The sequence below is a fragment of the Tympanuchus pallidicinctus genome, unplaced genomic scaffold (genome assembly GCF_026119805.1).
Source record: "Tympanuchus pallidicinctus isolate F22 unplaced genomic scaffold, pur_lepc_1.0 scaffold19, whole genome shotgun sequence".
In the NCBI taxonomy this organism is placed as follows: domain Eukaryota; kingdom Metazoa; phylum Chordata; class Aves; order Galliformes; family Phasianidae; genus Tympanuchus; species Tympanuchus pallidicinctus.
In genome coordinates this window covers 2308396-2335682 of record NW_026294710.1, presented here as the reverse complement: position 1 = coordinate 2335682, position 27287 = coordinate 2308396, and the positions used below count along the sequence as shown (strand labels likewise).

The window sequence follows — 27287 nt, the reverse complement described above, 5'->3', positions numbered from 1 at the left end:
CCCAGAGGGAGGCTATAGGCAGCCACAGCAGCTCACGGTACACCACTGGCAAATCCTGGAGTACCAAATGGGGATTTCAGAGCACCACTCTCAACAAGTGCTCTTGCTGCCCACAGCTTGCTGCATGGGTTGGATGATCGGCATGGCAAGAAGTAGGCAGAGAATGCTTTTGCAACTGTAGCCGGCACAAAAGCCCTGGCAGCTGTTGTGCTCACATCTGAGGTATGGGAAAAGGCAGGTGTGCGCTCCAACAACTGCTCGCGTCTGATGGCAGCGGCACTGTTCCAGGAATTGTTTGCTTTTACTGCAGTGATGTTCTTCACACGTGTGGGTGTGCCCAAAATAAGAGGTTTTCTGCGCTATACAATAACAACCCAGTGCTGTGCAGTATACAACAGTTTAAAAAAAAAAGAGGAGATTTTCTGTAAGAAGCGCCTGGGTAGAATACACCCAGGCATTAAAAGCCAGGGAGCTTCTGATTTGCTGAGAGTACAACCATGTTGAGCTCTCTCCTCCAGAAGCAGCACATGTAAGAAGAAATGTTATCAATCAATAAATAATAATTAAAAAAAAAATAAAAAAAAAAACAGCTAATAAAAGAGTGGGGGAAGCATCTTTGCTACTAGACAAATGCACACAAACCTGAAGACCTGCAGCTGTGACTCTCACTACGATCTGCTGCTTCAGAAAGCTATTGACAAGATCTATATTAGTCTAATCAAGATACTGTCTCGTGTTACTGCCATTATTTATGAGTATATGTCAGAGAAGAGTAGCTCTTTCCGTATTTTGACCTTAGAAGTCATTACAGTGATATACTAGGATCTGGTCACATACATATGCACAAGCAAGCATGTACAATGTTGTAATACAAGGTATTTATACTTTCTGGAGCACCCCAGATAACAGGCTGCACTTGTATTTCTGCCACTCAATCCACAAAGAAACCAAGTATCCAGCCAAGGGATCTGAGCAATTTTCCGCAGAGCGCTATGAATGACTGTCCATTTGGCTGACGAAAATAAGCTTTGTCAGAAAAACAAGATCAGCAAAGGGAAAGGCAGGCAGCTCAGAGTCCCAACGCAACACCCCGTCACGGTTGTGTGTCCACAGCAGAGCAAGCAGGAGGGCTTGGCAGCAAAAAGACCTCAAGGAGGGGGCAAGACTGTGGTGCTCTATGCCGCACTACAAGTGCGACAAATTCCTTTCCCAAAATGCATCCTCTTGTTTCAAGGGCAGCCAGGCCAGCAGAGCTATGCAAGAACACTTTTAGCCCTGGGCTATCTATAGCTTCTGCACACAGATGATATTGTCTCTCAGCTAAGAAAAAGGCTGGTCCCTCGTCTACTCCTCCAGGAAAGATGCTTCTATCTCAAGTCTGTCCAGTGACAGACTCACGCATCCACCACAGGCGCAGACAGTCAGCCCCACCACTCTGCTGCTAGTCTGATGGGAAAATATCAGCCCAGAAGACAACTCCTTCCAAGCTGGAGCTGGAGACACAGGTCAACCAGTCTAGAAAAGAGGTGCACAGGCAGCAGAAGCCCAATGAAAGCAATACAGGGGCAAAAATGTGACCTCGTCTAGACCGGGAAATTAGAAAGGTACACTTCTTTGCTAGCAGCTTGCCACTGACCAAAGTTATTTTAGCATAATGTGTTCAAATTTGGAGGCCTATGGCAGGATTCCCTAATCACAGAGCTAGCACAGCATCAGTACAACAGGTTTCAACATCCCCCACTTTCCTAGAAGACGATTTTGGCCTCTCCAGGAGCTGACAGAGAGCAGCTCCTTGTTTTGCTGATATCACCGCTTCCTCTGTCCCCAGGGTTTTGGCAGTCTGGGCAAATTCCTCCTGAAATGATCTTAGATCCAGATACTGGCATCAAGGACATAATTTCTACAGTGAAGGATGACTGATGAATGAGCTTTAAGCAGCAACGTGAGAAACACACGTTGTCCATTCTCTCAATTCTGGTTGAAGGTAATAAGAAAGACTTGGCCATGATCACTGAATGGAGAAAAGCCTCATTCCTTTGTACAAGAGATGCTGCCTTGGGACGTCCAGATCCACAACTGCATTGGCAACACAGCTGAAATCACCCAAGTGACATGGGCTATTAGAGGAGAAACACACAGCAGAGAAAGTCTCTCAGCAACAGCGAGGAGGGAACTGGTAGCCACAGAGGCCTGTTCCCCAGACCTGAACCTAAGAGATGCCTCATTTGACACTGAGGGCTCAGGTGCCAGCTGCACGGAGGAGTCAGCCACCAGAACGTGAACAAAACTGGGTTCTATGGTTGAGAAAAAAATGGATTTTTAGTAGGAGGTCTGCAGCAACAGCGTTGCAGTAAGCTTCTGTGAAAGATGGTCACCTCAAGTCACAACGCTGCCTGGTTCCCTGCTTCCATGAAGAGGAAGCCAAGGGAGCTTCAAGGCAGCTTGTGCATCATTTAAGAGAAGAGAAGCACGAGATCCTCAGAGAAAAGAAGTATTACAAAAGCTTGATCTCCCATGCTTGCAGGAGGTGCCAAGTGGGGTCCCTGGGCAAGTGGCATCTGTGGGGCTGTGACACTGCCACCACCAACCTCTCCGGTACAGCAGAGACCAACCTGCTCAACCCTCTTCCCTATCCTTCAGAGAACTTAACCTCCACTCATCTGTTCTCAGGGCTTCCTATGTATGACCTTCCTACATACTGAGCAGTTGGTGCTGTAATGAAAAGGCTGTTTAAGCCACAAAAGGCTCTCAATTATTTCTAGGTCACACCAGCAGCTCACTACCAGCTACCATGCTCCCAAATATCACCGCAAGTTGCACATGTATCTTTTGTCTTAGTATCAGGAGGTGATTTACCAGAGGGTTCAGCAGAAGCAGACAAAGTGTTTGGAAACAGCATCTTTGTGGGAGATCGTGCTTTTGGAGAGACATTGATAGTGGGTTTTAATACCCCAGATGCCGATCTGTGGGAAGGTAGCTAAGCTGTGACGGAGCACAGAGCTAATGCTGCTCAGCTCAGAGAAAAGAGACTCTTTGTGAGCCCTGTCTGAGGTGGTCAGTGTCTAACAAAAGACCACTGACAGTCCTTTGGCACGATCTCAAGCAATTTGAACTCTGCGCAGCTTTCGCAGTAACGCAGTTCACTTAAAGCTGACACAGGCAGGAACTTTCCAGTAATCCTCATGTTAGCTCTTATGCTGGGTTAATAATTCCCTGCTCAACCATCTGTGACCGAGACACCACCAGTAAGATCCCAGTTAAGTTTCACTTATTAAAAAGACAAGTTGAAAACTTACATGGAACAAAGAAAATTATCTAAAGCAAATAATCCCTCATACTTATGTTAAAGAAATGCAGAGTTACTGTTTGAGGTCTTTTTTTTTTTTTTTTACTGCAATGATTTATAACCTAAAATGGGATGAAGACCAAGACTCCAGCTCTACAAACACAGCAGAAAGCACAAATACTTTCCTTCCGATGGCCTCTCAACAATGTTGCTGCAGATTTTCTTGTTTTCACTTTCTGCCTTTTTTTAAAGACACACATTCAAACTGAACACCTGAAAACAAAATCTGTCCAAGGTTGTCGGCCTTGAGAAAAGCTCTGCACTCTCATTCTGGGACGATGTGTTCTCTAGCAGGCAGGTGGCAGAGCCCCTGTGCAAAGCCTTTCCCATACCACCAGCAAGCTCCCAAAGCTCCTTACTCCATCTAGATAATATCTCCCCCGTTTATCTTGTTGATTTATTTTGTCTTGTTTCTAAAGCCTCCAAAAATCTCCATTCTTGATTGGATCTCAGCTTTGTAAAGAAATTCAGCATGTTCTGATATTGTAAAAACCCAGCATGTACACCCAACCCTGACCATCACAAAGAGCTCCCAAGGGGTCTAAGAGATCGGGCAGCCAAATCTGCCACACCTCAAGGCCATGTCCCAACCGAAAATGTAGCATTAATGGTTACAGGAAAATACAGAGATTTTCCTTAGTGTTTCAAAGGCAATCCAACTCAGCAGGTAAAGTTTCAATCCAAAAAGCAGTCAAAATTGGATTCAGACACACTCACAGTTAATGTGGTTATAATAGCAGAAGTATCCATACTTATAGACTCACAAACAACCCGACAAAGGGGTGAAACATTTAGCTGGAGTCGATGCTCCTTGCTCATGGCACGGCCACTTGGCTCCACAGGTGGGATATACACATGCTGGTTTATCCTTGTCTCTGTAACCAGGAATTCCCAGAGGATAGAGCCAAATGGGGACAAAACCGGGAAAAGTTTGGCAAATATCTGCATTTGAATAAGAAATCCAGCACAGGTCCTGGCTGCCCTACATCACCTACAGCAATAGGAGAGCAAATCTTCATGAGTAGCAGCTCTCCTGTGCTCATGCTGGCAGCCCACCAGCTAATTGGCTGCCAAGAAATACATATAGAAGCATAAAAATACATTTGCTGCACCTGGTTCTTTATTCTTCTCTGAAATATATGACTAAACTCTGCTCTCACATGGGAGGGGAGTCAATACAGCATATAGCTATATTTGTATATTGAAATGAGTATTATCTGTATCCAAAACAGACTAACAAACACATTTCTGACTAACGAACACATTTAGAGAGATGAGCAAAAAGAGTAACAAAAATGAGACAGGGCAGGCTGATGCTTTGCAGCCAGCAGCTCAGACCCAGGGCAGGGGTGGGCTGCTCCTTCATCCCACGCTTTGCAAGTTTTGCAAAGGATTTTTAAAGAATAACACAAACACAATAAACATTTCACAAAAAAATTAAGCTCAAAGCATCTGAGAACTACGCAGACAGTTAACAGACACTTGCGCTCTGCAATTTTCACCTTCCCTGGATATGGTTTGGTAACAAATACACTAATTTAGAGCAGATGCTTTCATTTGCACCCTCCCAGACAAATCAGGCACATCTGCAGAAGCTGTCTTTCAGAAGGGTCCAAGACCAGGAGCACTCCTGTCAGGATGGACAGACAGATGGCTAAAGGGGGACATATAACAGTACGACAAGGAAACAGAAAATCACTAGAAGAGAAACTAAGAACAATTAATTCCTGTTCCTCACAGCATTACAACTAAAGATCATCCAGTGAAATTAGCAGGCATCCTGTTTTCACCAAAACAAAACACTTGCTGCAAGCGTGTGTGTCTGAACAGTGGGGACTGCAATCAGGCATTGGAAAGTGGAAGTCTGAGAGAGGGATTAAACACATTCAGAGATGAGAGGGCCATGGAAAAAGGCTGTGGAGCCCCATCTGCCTGCTAGCAGCTGGGACAGTGAGAGGCAGGGAGGACCAGCCTGTACTTGCCCTGCTTCTCATCCTGTCTCCCTAATATTTGTTTCTAGGCAGAGCTACAGCAGGGGCATTAGCTCAGACAACTCTCTGGCCTCATATAATTTAGCAGCGATGCCTGCGGTAGCGGATGAGGCAAGGTCAGGATGTAGGCCCAGTGCGTGATGACCTGCAGCGCCGTCAGCACTGGCACACGTGGTTGTGGCCGGAGCTGCTCTGCCCTGCCAGGCTGCCTTGCTCCCGGGGAACGGATCATGGAGGGATCCATGCAGGCCCAGCCAGGCCCTGCCACTTGGCCTCCAGAGCAGCAAGCATCACTGCCTCTCTTCATGAGCTTCTGTAAACATCAGCAGGGCAGGTCTTTTCTAAATCTGTATTACTTAAACATGCAAAACAGTTAAAACCATCCAGATGATCTTCTGCTATCTGTTCTGCAAGTGGGCTTGTTGATCTCACGCATCAATAAAATGGTCACTTTCACTAACTGGAGGGTATACCTTAATTACCTCCACATGGCACTGAACCAGAAAGAAGGGCCAGCTGAACCCTGTCCCCCTGCAGCCCTCTGTCTCCTGCATCAGCTGTGCCAGATCCTCTGCCGCTGATTCCCTGCCTCTGCCAGACTCACTTCTCCTGAAAGAGAAGGAAGTTTCCTTTCTGACTAACAAACACATCCAAAAAGGGTGTGTTGTAACTCACAGAAATCACAGCTCATTCAAAAAGCAGGATACACCCAAAAATCTCTCTGTGGAGCACCAGCTTTTCCAAGAGGCTAGTTTGAGGTATACGATATTCAAGAAAACACTCTGTGTGGATGATGAGCTTCCTCTTTGCTCCTGGCAATCCAGGGGTGCAGTGGTAGGAGCTCTGGGGCATACAGAAACATGAGGCTGATCCTGCAAGGGCTACTTGACTCCATAACATCTCTCAGCTGCAGATCCAGCATGGGCCTCTCGATTGGGTCTGCCTTTCAATTTACCTCTTAAAGAAAACATCCCATGCTGGAGAAAGAGCATCTGCGACTGGATTTCCTTTATCTGATAAATCCCTAGGGTGCAGGAAGGATAATCCTAGTGCCTGTGCTCTACCTCCCCCTGGTTCCTGCATGTCCACCAGGATGAAGACCTGTGGCTGCATGCAGCAAGAGAGGGGGAGATCCATGCGTGGTGAATGTCCTTAACACAGAGAGGGTGGAGAAGGAGGTGGTTTCAAAGCAAAACACAGCTCAATAGACATGAAAGCAGCTTTCCTCTTTGTGCTACACAAGCCTGTCTAGGGTTAAGCAATTGCCACACTTTCTAAACCAAAATGATTAATAATTATGGAAGGCTTAACCTGGTGCTACCTATTGTGCAAAGTCCTCTGCACATGTTTGAAAACAAACAAACAATTTGAGCTTTTCTGTCACCCTTGATGGGAGAAGTGCAAAAGGAGCTCTTGGTGGCTGCCTTGCAGGACAGATTTCTCCACCTGGAGCCCCTCAGGAATTATTAGCCAACACCACCACCTCTTAACCTGAGCGTGGCTGAAATGGACTGTGAGCTGTCTCATGGACTTCTCTCTCATCTCTGAAGCACAGCAAACCAAAGCAAGATAATTTCATGACAGCGACAGGCCGTTTCCCAACGCTTTTCCCATACAAAACAATTAATACAGCCTGGTTCTGATGAGTCACCCCTTCAGTTTGACTCAACACAAGCTGGCACGGGCCGTGAAGCAGCCCCAGTGATATAGATTGCTCCTGCGGGGCTGCTGCAGCTCATGCCACACCTGGACATGGCCTGTTTCTGTCCTGTTCTATTTCACCATGTTCCTAAAAACACCCATTTCCAGCCATGTGGTTCTGAGGAGACAAAGTAGGGAGGAAATGGGAACAAATGTGGATATGGCTCAAGGTAACTCTGCATAAGATGATGGCTAAAAGACCCATCACCTCCCCGGGGCCTCCTCGTTCTGTTTTTAGCAACAAGCCTGCTGGTGGAGCTGCACTGGTCTGTGCAAAGATAGAAACTTCTCTTTTTTGAAGTGTAGCCAGAATTATGAGTAGAATCCTCTGAAGCCTGAAAGGTTTCCTGAAGTGTGAGAGAGGCCAGCGACCAGCCTTTTATATTCCCCCTCTTTGTTCAGATCAGGAATTTGCAATCCAAATCCCAGCCACACCAGGGCAGGCAGCAAGCCCAGCACTGTGAGTAAGAAGCATCTTAGAGAGTTCACAAGGCTGCGTGCCAAGGAGCTGCCGTGAGACAAGGTGAGCGTGGCTTGAAAAGAGCTGCATGCATATAATGTCATTAAGATAGCAAATAAGAAACCTGTCCTGCAGTGCAAAGGAATGTGATAGTTACCTACTACTCCCCTATAGTTGCAAAGAGTCCTTGAAATATTAACAGGGTTATCAGCATGCACTTATCAGTTACAGTAGTGCCTAGATAATGCAAAGGACTGAGCCAGAGCACACAGACCCATTCATTTTCAAAATGCAAAATTATTATTACCATAGAATCTCTTACCTTTTTAAACTAAAATTAGTTAACACAAAATTCTAAATCAACAAACCTTGAAAAGCACTAATCTGTGGGGAATAAAGAACTAAATTTATCCAGCTGTTTATTTTGATGTTCATTTATAACAATATTTATAACAATATTTTCTCATATTCTGTGTGCTTCCAAGATGTGTGCTTCTAAATGTGCTCACTGAACCTCCTGTGGTTCAGATGTAAGCAATAAAAATGCATTTCATGTCACAAAATCTGTAGCAGGTTCAAGCTGTAGGGATGGCAGAATTCCATATAAATGAAACCCAGAAGTTCTGTACCCACAGAAGAACCATGCATGCTGACACACTTACCTACAAGGGCTGGGTGCTGACCGCTGCACAAGGAGCACTGGAGCAAACCCTCCCTTAGTCTGAGGCAGTGTAGTCACACTGGGCTAAGGGAGGGACAGCACACCATTTCCATGTGTTGAAAGGACTTTCAGGGATTTCCTACCTTCCAGAAGCGATGAAACAGTAGCATGGTCAAACACACACAGTCTCCTCTAACAAGCAGCAGAAAACCCAACAGGCCCAAGGGTAGAACAAGCCACGTTATTACTGCCTCTTTCTTCATACCTTCCCGGGCACCCGTCAGCATGTGTGCTGAACTGTTCCAGCATAAATTAATAAAAATCCTCCTCAAAACCAAAAATAAACAAAGAAAACACTCAATAAAGACTTTTTCCTATAGACTTTGGTTGTGAATGCACAGCAGCCATAAAATAATCCAAGGGTTGGCTACCATTGTCCCATCTCCTGCATTGCACAGGTATTAATCTGATGCTATACTGAACTGTTTCTTTGCATAGTCAGGAAGTTTTTGTTCTTATTTCTTTTTTTTATGGTAATTTGGTTTTTTATCAACTTTCATCTTTCCTTGCACCCTCTCTCTGTTACTTGTTTGATGCACGGAGCTGTCTCTTTATGCTAAGCCTTTCAGTAGATTGGCATTTTAGTAACTTGGTGCATGGAAAGAGCTCAGCACAAGGTCACACAGGTGTTAGGAAGGGTAGGAGTGAAGGGACCAGAAGCAAGATTGGCTCAGATCTGCTGCAACTTGCAGCCCATGATATTTGTGAGTAACCTCCAGACCCAGTAATTTACCTGCTGAACCATGCTGCCCTGTGGATTCTTTATCTTCTTTTGATATCAAGTTTAGACAGCGATGCTCTTATCAACACACAAAACCCAGACAAGCTCAGGCAGTTCAAAGGGCTAATGAACTTGCAATTTGTTAATGTGTGTTTAATTTCTGCAGCAAAAAGAGAATGGAAAAGAATTCCCATCACCAACTTCAATTTTCTATTCAAGAAAGCTTCTCAAGGAAGTGTGTTGTATACACATAGTATTACCCACAAGCTATCAAGCAGTCATTAATTTATCAAGCTTCACCTTAAGCCCAGCTACACTTCTTTGGATCTTTTCACTGAGAGGTTGTTCCAGAATGTTGCTTCTCTAATGGTTTCTAACATCCCACCCAAATTTATTCACCTAGCTTACTCACAAATTTCTCCCTTTCAACTCCCCTGCTGCTAACTTTGCTTTCCATAAGCAATACTGAGAGGCAGGTAGTGCTCAAGAGTCCTCCTTGTCTGCTCCTCCTTGTGGAACAGAAGATGCAACCTTCTACTGTAACTGAAACAAAATCTCCGTTCCCCAACTGGTCCTCTTTACAGCACACATTAACTTTGCTTGAATGGGAACTCTAAGAACAGCAGAATTGAGACATCAGCAGTGCCTTGTACAATAAGCAGCATGTATTACTTTACTTTCTTACATAAAACCATTTCACTTAACCTCTGTAGTGGAAAACTCATACATGAATGAATTTTTCAGCTGTCCTGTTGCTTCTTTCCCCAACTCAAATACATAACTTATTTTTCTTATTCAAGCTATCTAAAACTACAGTTTCAGAAAATGGAGTCATTTTCCAAGCCAGTGTTTGACAATCTCCAGTTATTCTCCCTTCCCTCATTTGAATGCAGAGCATAAAAAAGAAGACAGCCTGACCACGAGGAACTACCAGCAGTCTTTTCCTGGGTCACCTCCAAGGAGACACATCTACCAAACTGGAATCTCACTCCTTCCCAAATTCTCATGGTTTTAAAAATAAAAGTGAATGTGCTTACAATGCAGATCTTTGCTGCTGGGTCCCCTTGTCTCTGATGGGGCCGTGACTTCAGAGGAGGGCAATGCATGTGGCAGGGTCAGATTAAGCCTAAGAAGGAAACGCTCAGACCCCCACCTAAGTAGGAGGAGGGTGGTGTCTCCAAGGGGAGGGCAGTGTGGTACAGCCATAACATAGCCATGAAGCAATATATTACTTTTCAATATATTAGCATTGCCTCTAAACAAGCAGCAACACACAAAGGAAATGCAAGAGGCGTTGAAAAATGCCATTACGCAAAGACTAATATGTTTCAATGGATTTCACAACTCATAAATTATCGAAAAGAAAATTAAATGCTTCAAAATGCCTAAGAACAGAAATTAATTAACATGTCTAACAAGGAACAGAAGCAGTGGCAGTTTGCTAGCGTGGAATTATTAACTACTGTGCTTTCTACAAGTGAAATATTACCCTGAAGCACTAATGGGTCAGTATCTCATTTGCTGAAGCAGCAACAGCCCTGCTTGAGCACTGGTGCCCTGCTGCCTCTCTCACCACTCCATAAGGATGGAGCGGGTGCTGCACAGCAAAACCACCTGTACAATGGGACCAACCTCTAAGAATTCTTTCCTACGAGGGCAGTGAGGCACTGGCACAGCTGCCCAGGGAAGCTGTGGACATCCCATCTTTGGAAGGTGTTCAAGGCCAAGTCGGATGGGTCCCTGGGCAGCCTGAGCTGGTGGGTGGCAACTAGCTCAGAGGTTTGAGCTTCAATACCTTTAAGGTTCCTTCCAAGCCAATCCATTCTGTGATTCCACAACCACACAAGTGCAAAACGTGGAGGGATCATACTTGGTAAAAGAAGTCAGAGCCTTGCTTTCAATAATCAGTGCATTTACTATAAAATGGAAAATTACTGCGGAAAGGAAAAGCACTGGAAAGGTAAGCCCAGACACGTGGCACTGAAATCATCAGGCTGAGCTCTCTGCTGAGCACATGGAGGGAAACAATTACCTCGATGGAGCTCTGCTTGGTGAATGAGCAAATACATCTTCCTGGGTATTGGGCAACATCATGCAATATGACTAACACAGTTCAAAAACATCATGAATTTAACAAGTTTAGAAATCTCAGAATGACTTCTGTAAAATCCAGTATCGTCACTGGGATAAAATTTAATTACTTTTTTCTTATAGTTAGACATCTATATAACTTCATTGAAATCCCTGAAAACACCCACTATCACAACTTTATGCAGTGCTAATCCAGCAAAATATCATTCTACGCCATCAGTTTGGGATATGTGGACCATGAGTAAAGTTGTTTAAGGCAAGGGACAGTTTTCAGTCTGAGCATGCACCACAACCAGGCTGGGGGGAAAGCTTTCCAATCAGCCATCAGAGTTGTCACTTAATTTCCCTTTAGGCCTTGAAAAGAGCAACAGGATCTTGTGACATCTCAAGGCTGATAAGGGAGACAACAGCAGAAAGGAGGGAGTCACCCACACCGCCTCCAAGCAGGTGAAACTGCATCTTCTGGAGGATTTCCTGCAGAAAACAAAGGATTGATGCTAGCCTGCACCCCCTGCTCTGAAGAGTTTGGGTAATTTTATCTGATCATCTCAGCACCTTGTTTCAGAGCAGCACGTGATGCACGTTCTTGCGCCAAGGAGTGAATCAGCCATCTCAGCTTCAGAAATTCCCAGTCATTTGGCAAGGTGGATTTTAAAAGCAACTGTAGAAAAGTTCATAAAGCTCACTCACCTAAAACAAGTTAACTGCATGTAATACAAAAAAATGTTCTCATCTCTCAGTTCTCACCAGAGTTTATTGCTATTAATCCGTCATATCCATCAGTGTTGCTGGTAGTAAATAGGAATTTCCTAGTTTAAAGCCTTTTAAAGCTGAACCAAGTCCCAGCACTGCTGTTAGCTGAGCTGTAAGGGAGCTGAAGATTGAAGGAGTCAGCTGCACATGCCAGGAAGCAAAACCTCCACGGCACCACCACCTCACATGTAATGCTCAAAATCAAAATACTAATTATTTAATGGTAGATATTATTTAATTAATTAACAAAGCTAATAATGCTAGGTGACTTACTACATAAAAAACAAAAATTAACCCATCTCATCTAACGTTGCAAGAATCCACATAAATTTGCCCACATCACTTCAACTCTCAGCAAATCCTTTTCCAAGCAGCCTGCTAAGCCAACCAGAATGCACCAGCAGGTTTCGTGATCTGAGGAACCTGAAGTTAAGATGGGATTTAGGCTCACAGGCAATTATCTGCCAGATGGAGAGCTCATTGTGTAGAACACACACTGCTAAATTATCCTGCGTCAATAAAAGGAGGCCAACATCAGAAATACACCCCATGTGGAAAGAAAAAGAGCAAACCAATTGGTTAGCTCCACTGAGTCATCACTGCCACGAGACCTCTGCTGTGTGTGTCATGGCAATGTCAGCTAGCTGCAGTGTCCACAAACACATCGAGGGAAAAGCCACAGCATCCCAGCAACAAGCAGGAACACGCTGGTAATTACCAGCAAGTCTATCATCGCAGCAAACTGCAGTGAGAAAGAGGTTTTAAGAGGAGGTAAAGATGCATCCAACTCTGGATATTCTGTGGCGTAATTTGAGTCTGATCCCACACGCACTTCCATAACCGACCTGTTAGTCTAAGCGGGGGCTGATCCGCCTCAAAGCAAGTCAGAGGAAGCATTTTTAAGAGACGCTTAGGAATAACTAAAGCCAGAAGACAAACTAATCAGCTGTGATCAATAGGAGAAAATCCCCAACGTTTTGGTTTATTCCGGCTTTGAGGTCCCAGGTGGGAAGACTCATATCTCTGGCTACAGCAGGAGCTGACCTAGCCCTGACACAGCCTGGACAACTGAGGATCCCGCTTCTGTGACAGCCAAAACAGAACCTAGCAGCTTCAGGTCAGAGCCACGCTGCCATCGCCAGTGCTCAACTGCAAAGAGTGAGCCAGGAACCCTCCTCCGCCGTGCACAGTGGGTGTCAGCACGGCCCTGAAGCTTATGGCACTTGCCCAAGAGATGGGAAATATGAGGCCCGCAACTGTCTCTATCTTATTTGGTTCCTCTTTAATGCATACCACAGCAAAAGCTCTGAGATCAAGGGCTGGAGCCCAGCCCATCTCTGCCCTCGCTAAGTGTCCCGATCAGTGTGCTGAGTGAAGCACCCGCGCTGTCGCGGATGGCATCTCAAGTGCTCCCTCTTCATAGGACACTTGACTGCCTAAATAAGGATACCGCAGCACAGAGCAGACACCTCGATGGGAGGCACTGTGTCCTGTAGTGGTTAGATAGCTAAGTTCTTCACTGGATGTGAGGTGTGGAAGGTGCCAAACATCTCTACTCAGCCAGTGGTGCAGAAAGGTTGGCAAGTGCACACTGCCAAAACAAACAAGGCTCTGGTTAATATGTGATGACTTTTACATGATTTGAACTAAATTCAGACACATAAATTAAAAAAAACCAAACACCAAAAACAGGGTGTTAAAAGGCCTTCTTCAGAATCAGACACAAAAGAATGAATGCTGGAAGCATGCAAATAACGAGGGGCTGGACTCACACAGAAGTTCTATGCTGTGAACTCAATCAAACACAGTGAGTTGCCAATACCAGTTCTGAACAGGTTCAAGGAGTCTGATACAGAGCTTAGCTCTGGTGAGACCCCACATGGAGTGCTGTGTTCAGTTCTGGGTCCCCCACTACCATAGGGGCATGGACATACCAGAGCATTCCTCCTGTGAGGAGAGGCTGAGCAAGCTGGGCCTGCTCAGCCTGTAAAATAGGCTCAGAGAGATCTCAACCATGTCTATTAATACTTGAAGGGAGAGTACAAAAAGGACAGAGCCAGGCTCTTATCAGTGGTGCCCAGTGCTAGGACTAGAGGCAGCGGCCATAAATGAAAGAGCAAACCCAACAAACAGAGCAGCTCTTTGAATCCATGGTACATGCTCTCATGGCACAGCAGCTACCAAGAGTTGTTTTGATTACATTTGTTCCTTCACGGCTGTTAATTCTTCTGAAGACATCTAAACTTAACACTCCTTTGGGATTTATCAGCACAGATGATGATGACTGGCCATCATGCCTGTGAAATTAAATTTGATGGTGTAGTCCCTGTCTTACCCCTTTTTTCAGGATCCAGATAGTTTTGCTTCTCTCTGAAACTACAGGCTCCACACTAGGAAAGAGATCCATTGAATGTTATTATAACATCAGCCTCTCATTCTTCTTCCTTCAAAAAGTGTTGAAATATTTTGACCAGATGTGTCACTTCCAAAAGTGCTGGAGATCTGAGGAATGTAGCATCCATCACCTCTTTGGCAATGGTATTGAAAACAGATTACTTTTCTTTGTATTTGATAAGCATAACATGTCTATGTTTGTTATGTGGTCCCCTTAGGTGTATCACAGGTTTACCATTCAATTTATTTGCTTCTTCTGTGCTTGGCAAGTGTAAATAGTGGAATAACTATGAAGGCAGTTGCAGCTTAGTGGCATTAACTGCTTGCTGAAACAAAGTCCAAAAGTCTTCCCTCCTCTTCTACTTTTCTGTTTAATGTTATTCTCTTTCTTCAAGTGAAAAGACCATGTTTTAGAATTTTATTTCTTTGCTGAATGCCAAATTCCCATAGAAGCATACTTTTCCCTCATACATCCAAATGCCTGAAAACATATAAAGTACATCCTAATTTTACTCATGGCAAAGTATTTAATAGAATGGTTAATGATGGAAGAAACCTTAAAGCCCACCCAGCCCCAACCCCTGCCATGGGCTGGCTGCCACCCACCAGCTCAGGCTACCAAGGCCCCATCCAGCCCAGCCATGAGTGTGTCCAAGGATGGAGCATCTACAGCTTCTCTGAGCAAATTTTCCAGCTTGCAAGTTACAGCCTCCCTCCATTCTTTCCATCTAGTCTGCTAAGCCTGTAAATAGGGGTAGTTTGCTGCAACAGATCTAAGTATAGTCATCGCTACAAAACAAAACTAATCCTTCCTTTCTGGCACATAGGGACAGGGTGGGTTCACCCGCAGAGCTTTCCCATCTAACAATAAGGCAATTAGCCCGAGCCAGTAACCCGTGTTCCCTCTTTAACTGGAGGCGAGATGTGCATCTCCATCTGGCAGCTGCCATGCCTATTGTCAGATCATGGCTGGGACCTACACATCCAACCCCACAGAGGTCTCTTGTTTCTCTATAAGATGTGCCAAGGGACATAAATCTGACCATACAAATCAAACTCTGCCTTTCATTACGCTCTTTCAATCCAACAAAATCAACAAGCCGCAATGGAATCTAAACCTAAATGTATGCAGCCATGCCTTATAAACAACTGCGTGAGACAAACCATCAGCAAACACAAAATCACTGCATGATGGATTTCCAGTTTTTCCATGAAGATTACATCCTGCCCCTCTCGGAAACTTATGTTACCTCTACAAACAGTTCTGTGTTTTTCAACACTGGAAAAAGATCTGCATCAGGGGAAAAAAAAACAATAAAACTGTCACTTGTCACAGGAACACAGAGTGGCAAAACTGAATTCAATCAGCTCTTAGACATTCTTTCTTTCAAGTGGACAACTACGGTGAACAAGGCTTTGAAGAACTGAGTCCCCGTCAACTTGTTCTGTACTCACTCTATGAAATCTTTTGACAAAATGGTCTTAAAAAAAGGAGCAGAAAACAAAAAAGCCAATTAATCATAAAGGACAGCACTGGCATACTTGTTTCTTAAATGCTGAAGTAGATGTCAGAGTACTTTTAACACTATTCTGCCTAAAAACATTGCCATTCCCCCAGAAACTGGAGCAGAATTGATTACAGCATGAACAATTGCCAATGAGGCTCATTAGGTCTGATCTGAATATCTTCAGCTTTTTTAATCCTCCTACATTTCCTGGTGCCTTTCCATAGATATTTTTGGAAATACAAATCTACGTGCAAAGGAAGCCAAGAGAGTTGCCCAAATCCTGTAAGTTAAGCAATACTGAGTTAAGCACAAATTACTTTATCACAAACACTCAAATGCCACAAGTCTGACTCCACCAACTGGCTCTCAAAATCCTGAAGGCTTATAAAAGTGGGGGAGAAGGGGATGGAGTGTGTGTGGATCGTGTACTGTGTCTGATACTTGATTCTCCCCTTGCTCATCTTCTATGGATGAGTGTTACATCTAGAGTTGCCTATGCTTCTAAATATTGAAAAGGTATTTGTAGCACGTAGGCTTAGAAGAGGTTTCAGCATCATCGTTTTTTGCGTCCAGTCCAGAAGATGGGAACTGAGGGGATCATCGTTCTGCCTGTACCGAAGGCACGCCGTGGTGCAGCTGCTGCCTGTACCCTAAAGAAGTGAGCTCTGCTGTGCCCAAGTATGCAGATGCTTCACATCTGGCTGCACTGCAAACACTCTCCTAGGTGCTGCATGCCATCACGCACCCCTGACCCATAAACCCTGAGCATCCACCAGCCAAAACACTGGAGATAGCCCAGTGGCTGCAGAATGTGGGCAGACCTGCAGCACAGCCCAAGAAGGAGGCAGAGAACAAAAGGAGTGTCTCCAGCGCTGCCTGGGGGCTGTGCTCTGGCCTGAGTGTTGGAAAAGAGAGGAAGCTTGGGCTCTCATCCAAGACCCAGTAGAAAGCCTTGTCCAGACAGGTGGTGAATGTGCTACTTGCCTTCACTGAATATCACCCTAAATCCAGCATTACTCTTCTTGGTCGTGGCTTGTCTGATGCATCATTGTGAACGTAAGCACTGAGAAAACCCATCCAGCTCAAAGGTGAGAGTCAACTATGAAAGGGAATTTCAAGTTATTGAGAATACATGTTGAATGAGAACAGACCATTCAAAGAGCAAGTGTAAAATTATACACATTATCAGCAGCCAACTACTTCCTCAGGTAGTGCTTGGGATGTCGGAGATAATGAAGTATAAAATGCCACTGCTCCACGTCACCTGCTTTCCCCATGACTAGTTCTAGTGCACGTTTACTGTCATCCCAATATCCAAACCTAGAAAACTGCTCCTTTATTCTAAACAAAAGGTTCTTTTGTCATTGCCCTTCACAACAATTCAATGTCTGTTTGCACAGGCTCCACAGCCTGGCCCTGAAACAATCCTTACCTGCAAAGAAAAAGTGAGAGCAGGAGAGAGCAAAAGGGAATTCCTCCCAGTCTACAACTGTAAGTCATTCATACAACATGAAGGAAAGTGCTTTGATGGTTTCTAAGAGGGAAGGAATACAAGCAAGCAAGGGAATACAGAAAGGAAACCAATTCACGAACAAACCCTGAAGCTCAGAAAGTAATCCAGAAATAAAAAACAACACCAAGTCAATGAAAAATTATTTTTTTCAGCATTTGCAAATAACCTGAAAATAGGGAAAAAAAAAGTTTTCCAGGCAATACTTTCATCATATTTCGCTATGTTTCATTTCTGTTTCTTGACACTTGTTATCAAATAAACCCCAATAGATTTTTCTCCCCCTCTCATCTTCAGTCTCATTCTGCTTACAACTTCTCTGTGCTGATCTTCCCCTTTCCCACAAAACACCAGGAAGAACATCCACATTTAGGCAATAAAATACTCAGTAAAACTACCAGCGTGCTGAGCAAAACCAGCCCAAACCCCAAAACCTCACTGAGCCACTTCTCAACCAAGGCAACCAACAGCTTATCCAGAAGACATTGCAAACATAAACACATGCTTGGGTTTTCAGTATTTAATGCTGCATTACCAAACAAGCAGTTCAAGCTGCCCCAAACTTCTTGGGCACTGTGCAGGGATGTCCCTTCTGCCCTGGCTGGATCACCCCACATCCATCTGGCCTCAGACTGAGCTGCCAGTCTCCAGCTGGACTCAGTCATGGTTAGAATCACAGGATCACTCGTGTTGGAATACACCACAGGGATCGTTTAGTCTAACCGCCAGCCCAGCCCCCACCATGCCCACTGAGCCATGTCTCTCAGAGTGACTCCATCAACCAGTTTCTTACCTACAGAAAACAGGTATTTTATCCTACTTTACGTATATTATGTCACTTTTCAGGGATAGCTGAAACACTGCTACGAGTCAAATTCTCAGACTGATCCTTAGTCATGAGTGTTTTCCGTACGGATTTGGGTACAACAGTTTACAAATAAGGGAATTAGTAGCATAAGGGTTTTTTTGTTTTGTTTTTCTTTCTAGGAGCTGACTGCAATCAGCTCCTAGATATGGGATGAGGTTCAGAAGTGCCTTCTGGTTGCGCCTCAGCAACTGAGATCTGCTAGGGAAGGGAGGCCATGCAAACACTGTGAAACAAAAACGGGCACATACAGCACACACAGACAGGGAGAAAACAAACACTTGGACTGATAGCTACTTTCACAGCAGCATTTTCTGAGAGAAGTTGATGTGCAAAATAACTTTCTGCTGAGATAAAATATCTCATTTAATTCCTCAAGTATGCTGTGGTAAACACTTTTTTATATCTGGAAATCACTATTTTAGCAGAGAAATTGCTTATCTCTCCAACTAAAGTCATTGCATAACTCATTATTTTATTTGTTTACCTGCAGGAGATGTCTTTTATCTCAGTCAAAAGTTATTTTTCCAGTCAGTCTTCCATTAAATATTTTTGCTCTTGCAGCCATAGATGTTTTCCTGTCTTTAGAAACAAAAATACACCACTCCTATGAAAGCCAGGAACGAAGTGGAAGGAAACACATACGAGAGCAACAGGCAGCAGCGGCTTTTTATCAGCTGGAATAGATTACACAGAGCAGGGGGGCAACTCGCATACCTGCGGGCTGGAGGGGCATCTGTCTCTGTGAAACTGAGCTGCATTTTAGATAAGGAGGGATTTCAGTAGCAACAGCAGCATGGGAGCTCTCCTCACTTCAAAAGGATGGCCACTACTTAGCAGTCACTGATTCACGAAAACAAAGGTAAGCGTTCAAAAGCACAGCATAGAGGCTGCTAATCATTAGTTCCCATTTAATACACAAAGTGATGGCCAGGTCTCACACCCGGTGTTCCCAACGAGGTCCCTTGCTGCTCCCTCCCTGCTGCTGCTCCCTCCCTGCTGCTGCTCCCGTGCTGGGTGCGCACACAGAACACAGTGCAGGGAACAGCAAAATCCCCATTTTGTCAGGAAATAGGCTCAGGAGGAAACCTGCACCTCACCCACGGGGAAGGCACGGGGAGGGAGGAGAGAACATCCTTTCATTCCTATAATCCTGTAATTGTATGGCTTATTTAAGGCTGCAGGAATTTACCTCCCCGGTGGCAAGGGGAGGATGCAGAGAGCGGTTTGGGTGCCAATCCCTTCTCCCCAGTACCTGAAAGCAGTGCTGTTCCTGCAGTCTCACCAGAAGCATCTCCTTGCTCTACGTACTGGACCCCCAGAATGGCCTCAGCAGCCCCACATGCCACAGGTGGTGAAGGCACAGCCCCCTAAGCACGGGGGCAAGAAGACAGTTTGCACTGTGATGCTCCCAGCCCATACCAGGGGGCTGCAGTGTTTTGGGGTGCGGGGGGAACTTGAGTGTCCCTGTCCCCCAGTGCACACGCACAACTCCCCAGTGCTCTACCTTAGGCACAGCCATGGCCTTGCGTTTGTCCTAAGGGTTAAACTAAGTGTAATGTCACCTCTTCCATTTGTATGGAGAAGCATGGAGCTGGAGACTCAGGAGCTTTAGCGTAATGGCTTTTAAATTACAATAATAATAAAGATCCTTTAACAAGTGCTAAAGTTAAAAACAGCAAATGTTTATTGCAACATGAAGGAGCTCTATCCCGATTTGTATTTGCTGATAGTCAATACCTCACTGAATGCCAGTGGAGGTTTAAAGTCAAAGGAATGTAAAGGAACGCTTTAGCGTGCCTACCTCTCACTAGGGAAACCAGCCTAAAGCAAAGCACAGAGCCAGAGCACTGCCTTCCCAAAATGACTGTTACATAGCATTACTTTACATTTGTAGCACACGCTCCGGGCCCAACGGGTGCAGGCAGTTTGCAGTGTCATACACAGGTGACCTCATGCAGCACCTGTGCACAGCTGAGGCCAGCACCCATCCTTCCTCCAGGGCACACAGGGACTGCATATGACAACATCTTGGGGCGGGAGCAACTGTCCAATCTCTTTTTAAATCAGAAAAATCACGAAGGATCCAGAATAAATTTGGCATTATTGTAAACTGTGGATGAAAAGCTACCATTTTAAATAATCCTATCCATTTAAAATGCGTATTTAACAACAGTATGAAATCACAGACGACCAATTCACAGAATCAAAGAACCATTAAGGTTGGAAAAGACCTCTGAGCTCATCCAGTCCAACCATCAGCCTGCCCCCACCATGCTCACTAATGACATTCCTCCCTACCACATCCATACGTTTCTTCAATACTTCTGGGGCAATGACTCCATCACCCCACTGGGCAGCCTGTGCCAGTGCCTCACTGCTCCTGCTGAGAAGAAATTGTTCCTAATATCCAACCTGAACCTCCCCTGGTGCAACTTGAGGCCATTTCCTCCCGCTCTATCACTGCTATCTGGGAGCAGAGGCCAATCTTTACCTCACCACAACCTCCTTTCAGGCAGTTACAGAGAGCAATAAGGCCTCCCTTGAGCCTCCTCTTCTCCAGACTGACCCATCCCAGTTCCCTCAGCTGCTCCCCATCAGACCTACGCTCCTCACAAGCTCCACTGCCCTTCTCTGGACACACTCCAGGGCCTCCATGTCTTTTGTGCAGTGGGAGCCCAAACTGAACACAGCACTTGAGGTGTGGCCTCACCAGAGCTGAGCACAGAGGGACGATCACCTCCCTGCTCCTGCTGGCTGCGCTATTTCTGATACAAGCCAGGATGCCGTTGGCATTTTGGGCCACCTGAGTACACTGCTGGCTCATGTTTGGCTGGCTGCCAACTGGCACCTCATATTTGAGCCCGGAGTAAAATGGACTCCTGGAAAGTAAGGGCAGGATTGCAGCATGGCCCCAGTTGTTAAAACAGCGGGCATGGGTACACAGGGCCAAGCTCTGCCTTCCCACAGGAAAGCCTTGAAGGTGTCCGGGAAAAGAACAACGCTTCCTCCTACGCGACACCACACCTGCAGCAAAAGTACCAGCTTTCAGGGCAAAGAGTAGCTAAAATGAGGGACTCTGAGAGACGCATCACTATGAGACACTGCAGCCAAAGCCTGGGAGCACCTGGGGCACCCCAGGAGCACACCTGGCTTAGCTTCCTGCAGCAGGGCCTGTTTGCTCACTCTGTGGGCACGGCGCAGGGGCACCCTGAGAGATTCACTTCAAAAGAGGCTGACTTCAAAAGCTGCTCTCCAGCTCCAAGATGCTAATGCCTGCCCGCCCACGGGCCCCACCAGCCCCGTTCCTCCCCGCTCTCCTCCTGACAGCTGCAGGGCACAGCCAAGCAGGTCCCACAGCACTGGGCAGAGCCGCACGCACAGACTCCTGCGGGCTGCCCACAGCCCCCCCACAGCTCTGAGGGTGTTCCTTCTCTTTAGGTAAAGTGTGAAGAGCCGTCCCATTCTCAGGCTTTGTGAAACCAGTTATCTCAGTCTGCTTGCTCTTCATGATTCCCCGAGTTTTGTTTATGTGCAGAAGGACAGAATTCCCACGCTTCTCCAAACAATTCCCAATGCAAATAAAAGGACATGGGTTTTAGCAAAGTCTCAAAGTCCCACAGGTGACAGAGTTCAGCAGCTCCCCAGCTCCACATGCTCACCCCAACGGCAAAAGGCAGTGCTGAGTGGCAGCCAGGCTTTTACAGCAGCGCAGTACTTCCGACCCCTATATAGATCACATTCCCCAAGTTCATAAAGAGCTCGCATTCTGCCCTGACCGGAGCAGCAGCTGTGAGCCGGGCAGGACTTTGTGTCTGTCTGGGTTGAGAGGTTAATGGCTGCTCCATAGACACATTTTTCAGTTAACTGGCAGCTTATCCTAGCAGATGATTTGCAGGTATTTTGCAATGCTTGGAGATAACCAGGTGGAGGGCTTCTGTCTGAGCTCTTCTGTCTTTTTTTTTCTTTTTTTTTTTTTGTTTTGTTTTGAGACCACATCAGATAAGCAGGAAAGCAAGCAGGTGAAAGTTTACTGGAAACAATCACAAATGTCAGGACTCTGCCCTCCCAGTTCCCGAACAGCAAACTGCTCAGAACAAACACCAAAGGGAGTTCAGCACTTGTCAAAATTACGTCAAACCCCTACCCATAAGAAGCTCTTGTATTTAAATACATCTCAGGATGTGCAGCAGACAGTTCTGATCAACATCACAGCAGAGATGCAAAGTTCACATCCTCACCCAACGTGAATACAGAGTAGAGCTCCCATTGCTTAACAGAGGACTCCAGTCCTTCGTTTCTCTGCCTGACATTTCCTCAGCCTGAGCAATGGTCCCCGTGAGCTATTTCTCTCTCATCTGGTCTGACCAAACGGCTGCTCCAAGCTTTTTGCTCCAAGTCAGTTCTTATCAGCTGCTGATAGATAAAGAGCCACTGCTTCAGACAGACGATGACCACGCAATCACCACCACGCTGATCCAAATGTTTCTTTAAGGCCACAAGCCAATTGCCTGTTTTTTTCTACAAGTCCTCACAGGACGTGGAAATGGCATTTATGAGCTAACATACTGCGTGAGCTGCCCCCCAGCATTTTGCAATAGAAGTCTCCTGTCAGGTGACGCACTGCAGTAAATTCAATCAGTGCAGTTAATATCACTTTCATTTTCCTGAAGCAAAAAGGAACTCAAGCCCGCAAGCACAACAGAGTCCCCCGAGGCCCTGCAGCACTTAATGACTACTTACAGTAATGAGCACTGCCAGGATTATGCCATAGTTTGGTATTTTTTTAATACAATCCCGCCCTCCCCCACCCCCCAAAAAAGAAGCATGTCCTACGTTCCTATGTATCTCATACTTTCAGCTATTTTATGTAAAAAAGGGAAAAAAATAAATTCAAATACTAGCTTCAGAGTTGCACAGAGAGGCAGCGAGGAATGTGTCTGGTTATAACCTTCGAAAGTCAACAGAAGTGTGGGATCAGGTCCACAGTAAACTTTATAGAGTGGCACCTGCGGAGGAAATTACTCATTGCATGATTGATGCCACAATTAAAGGCATAAAAAGTAATTCCATGATAAACAACTGACCAAGCAGAAAAAAAAACATTTATCCCAAGAGTGTATACACACTCACATAAAAGTACATATTGAACAATAAGGGACAGTCTGCTCAACAGAAGAGGCAGAGCCCTCCCCATCACGCACCAGCTCTCCAAGGAAGGAGGTTACAGCATCTGTCCTTCCCCATTCCTCTCCCCCCACAGCAAAGGATCACTCAGTACTACTTTGAGTGCTACCTGGCCACTATTTTTTAACAAAAGAGGAAAAAAGAGCAAGGGAAGATGGATCCGCAAAGCCATCACATATCACCAACAGTAAGCTTAACCCCAAGCATCACAGGTACGTGCACATTCCCTACGTCTTCGCAGGTTAGATCATTTATTGCCTTGATGCAACCACATCAGAAAAGCTTGAGCCAAAGCATCACTTAAACAAAGGAAATCTATACCCCCACACGTTTATTTACTCTCATGATCCACATCTACCAAACAACTTCAATGCATCACTTCAATCCACAGCACGTGGATCAGATCCATTTTTGTGGTTCCTTTCCAAGAACTTCATAAATTGCTGCCTCTGGAAACTGAAGGCTGCACGCTAAGCCGTAAGCAGCTATTCTGCCCATGCCACCACGTCAGCCCGAAAAGAAGATCTGCACATTTCACACACCTCCAGTGCTTGCTTACCTGAGACCGACACTTTCATGAGGGCTTCCAAGGGCCGGTTGTTGTCCAGGTCTCGGCTGAGCTTGAGTTCCCCAGTGGCAGAGTCCAAGAGGAGCAAGTTTAACTCATTGCCTTGCACAAAGGTATAGGCCAGGCTGTCTGACACATCAGGGTCATGAGCAGGGATCTTGCCAATCACACCGGAGGGGAAGCTGTTGGATTTGTTGGTTACATAGTTGTTGAAGAGGATCTGGAAGTCCTGTAGGACAGGTGGGTTGTCGTTCTGATCCAACAGGCGGATGTGCACAGTAGCCCGGCTCACCAGTGGGGCCGAGGTGGCCTGCACCACAATCACATACTCCGTGCGGCTCTCGTAATCCAGGTCCATCAGGGCAGTGAGGTCCCCATTCAACAAATCCAGTTGGAAGACCTCAGGGATGTTGCCCTCCACTATCTGGTACATGATCTGCGCATTGGTTCCTTCGTCAGGGTCAGCTGCACTGATTCGGGCCACAATGGAGCCCACAGGGCTGTTTTCCTCCACGAAGATGTCAAACTCATCCTTCTCAAAGACAGGGGGATTGTCGTTGATGTCCAGCACAGTCACCTGGATGTCCACAGAGGCCTTCAGGGGTGGGCTGCCCCTGTCTACTGCAAAGGCTCGCAGGCTGTAGACGGCCACGTTTTCACGGTCCAGCTTGCGCAGCGTGCGTATCACTCCGGAGGTGGGCTCGATATAGAAGTCTCCATCTCCATCATCTCCACCTTGGAATGTATAGAGCAGGCGGCCATTGAGGCCTGAGTCGCGGTCGGTGGCAGAAAGCTGCAGGACGCTGGTGGAGAGCGGCACGTCCTCAAAAACTGATCCCTGGTAGCGGTCACGGAGGAAGCGGGGCGCATTATCATTGGCATCCAGGATGAGGATCTCCACGTAGGTGGTGTCTGATTTCTGTGGGATGCCATTGTCATGGGCTGTGATGGCCAATGTGTAGGACGCCTGATCCTCATAGTCCAGCTCCATCAGGGTGGTGATGGTGCCGGTATCAGGGTCAATGCGGAACTGAGGGATGTTGTCATCCAAAATGTAAGTGATTCTAGCATTCTCTCCTGTGTCTTCATCGGTGGCACTGATGGTGACAATAGAGGTGCCAATGGGCTTGTCCTCACTGACGCTCACCGTGTAATGGGAGCTCTGGAAGACTGGGCGGTGCGTGTTGGCATCTGTGACGTTGATGAAGACCTGGACGGTGTCAAAGCGAGTGCCATCAGAGGCAGTGACAGTGAGCACGTACTGCCTCTCCTGCTTGTAATCCAGAGGCAAGGCCAGTGTGATCAGTCCCCCTCCGCTCTGGCTGGTGATGGCAAAGCGGTTCCTGGTGTTGCCGCTGGTGATCTGGTAGGTCACTACACTGTTCACGTCCCTGTCCACAGCGGTCAGGGTGAGGACACTGCTGCCCACTGCTGCATCCTCATTCAGCCGGAGGTGATAGACCTTCTCTGTGAAGGTGGGGTTGTTGTCATTCACGTCCAAGACAGTGATGGACACGCTGGCCGAGGAGGTCATCACTGGCACACCATGGTCCCTGGCCTCCACCCCGAAGTGATAGTTCTCCACAGTTTCTCTGTCCAACTCTGCAGCCACTGTGATCCACCCTGTGCTGTTGTTGATTTGAAAGGGAAACCCGGAGTCCCCCAATGCAGGGGCAACGCCGGCCGGTGGTGCCATCTCAATAAGCTTGTATTCCAGGCGTGCGTTCTCCCCAGAGTCAGCATCCACAGCCTGGACATGCAGCACTGAGTAGCCCAGAGGAACGTTCTCCAGCACCGTGGCCTGAAAGGGAGTGCTGACGAAGATGGGGGCATTGTCATTGACGTCCACAACCTGCACCGACACCATGCCGCTGGAGTTGATTAAGGGAGGTCTGCCCCCATCCTGGGCTTTGATGCGCAGCGTGTACTCCCGAATAGTCTCATAATCGAGAGGGTTGATCAGATCAATGGCACCGGAGAAGGAGTGGATGTAGAACTGACCTTTCAGGTTGCCACTCACGATGCTGTAGTGCACCTGAGCATTGCTGCCCCGGTCCCGATCTGTGGCCTGCACCTGCAGGATCTGGCTGTTCACTGGGGCGTCTTCCTGCACCTGCACCAGGTAGCGCTTCTCACTGAACTGAGGGTAGTTGTCATTCTCGTCCTCAACGGTGATGTGCACCATGGCCGTGGCACTGCGTGGCCCAGGATCCTTGCCCTGATCATTGGCTTCCACCACCAGGTGATACTCGGAGACCTCCTCGCGGTCCACCGGGGCGCGGGTCCTCACGACCCCCGACCGTGGGTCGATCTCGAAGACCCCGTCGCCAGCGCCCGGCTCCAGCAGGCGGTAAAGCATGTTGGCGTTGGCCGGGGCGTCGCCATCAGTGGCGCGGATGGTCAGCACCTCGTAGCCCACCTCCAGGTTCTCGCGGATGCTCTCCCGGTACTCGGGCTGCTCGAACACCGGCTCGTGGTCGTTGGTGTCGCTGACCGTCACCGTCAGGTAGGTGGTGGCCGAGCGGCGGCGCGGGGAGCCGTGGTCGGAGGCGGTCACCTTCAGCACGTGGGTGTCCTTCGTCTCCCTGTCGAGGCTGCGGGCGGTGACCACGCTGCCCGTCTGGGGGTCGATGGAGAAGTAGTCGTTGGAGCGCTCGTCGAAGAGCGCTTCCATGGAGTACGCCAGCCGGCCCGCTTCCCCCTCGTCGGGGTCCTGCGCGCGCAGCGTGATCACCGCCGTGCCGGCCGGCTCGTTCTCGGGGATGGACACCTGGTAGCTGGGCAGCTGGAACTGCGGAGGACTGTTGGGGCTCCGCGCCCGCCGCGCCGCCCTCCGCCCGTCCCCGTCCGCCAGAGCACAGTCAGCTCCGCGGTGCTCGGGGGCCGCCCGCCGCCGGGCGCGCCGCGGGTTCACCCCTCCGCACCGGGGCCCGCGGGGCTCCGCGGGCGGAGCGCGGCGCGGCGCGGGCCCCGCCGCCCTCAGGCGCCCAGTGGGCGGCAGCGCCGGCGGCTCGGCGGCTCCGCGGCGCGGCGCGGCCCCCGGGGGCAGGTGGAGGAGCGGGGCGGCGCGGGGCGGCCGAGGCTCCGCGCCGCCCGCGTGAGCCAGGGCGCAGAGCAGCGCGGCCCAGGACACGCAGGCGGCGGCGGCGGCGGACAGCCGCGGCATCTCCGGGGCTCAGGAGGCAGCGACCGCGGGCTGCGCGCTGCCGCACAATCCATCCACCCGCCGGGCCGCCCGCCCGCCCGCAGCCATCAGCCGCCGCCCCGGCCCCTCTGCGCCCCGCGCTCCGCGGGAGCCCCGGCCCCGTCCGCGGGCAGCGTGCGGGAGCGCTCCAACTTTTCCACCTTAAACTTTGAAGTGAGTTCAAAATGGCTCCTCTCCTCCTCCTCCTCCTACCGCTGCTCCCGGGAGGGCGATTAGCATAAACCTGCTGCTCCTCTACTTCTCACAGAAAAAAAAGGAAAAAAAGA

General features: G+C 47.6%; 1 protein-coding gene across 1 annotated transcript in view; it reads right to left on the bottom strand.

Annotated features, from left to right (window-relative positions):
* Positions 1-26606, bottom strand: part of CELSR1 (cadherin EGF LAG seven-pass G-type receptor 1) — a 158517-nt gene extending 131911 nt beyond the window's left edge. Inside the window, exon 1 of the mRNA XM_052681133.1 lies at positions 23808-26606. Coding sequence (XP_052537093.1) covers positions 23808-26490 — 2683 coding nt within the window. The 5' untranslated portion in view covers positions 26491-26606. The remainder of the gene's footprint in view (positions 1-23807) is intronic.
* Positions 26607-27287: the final 681 nt, after the last annotated feature.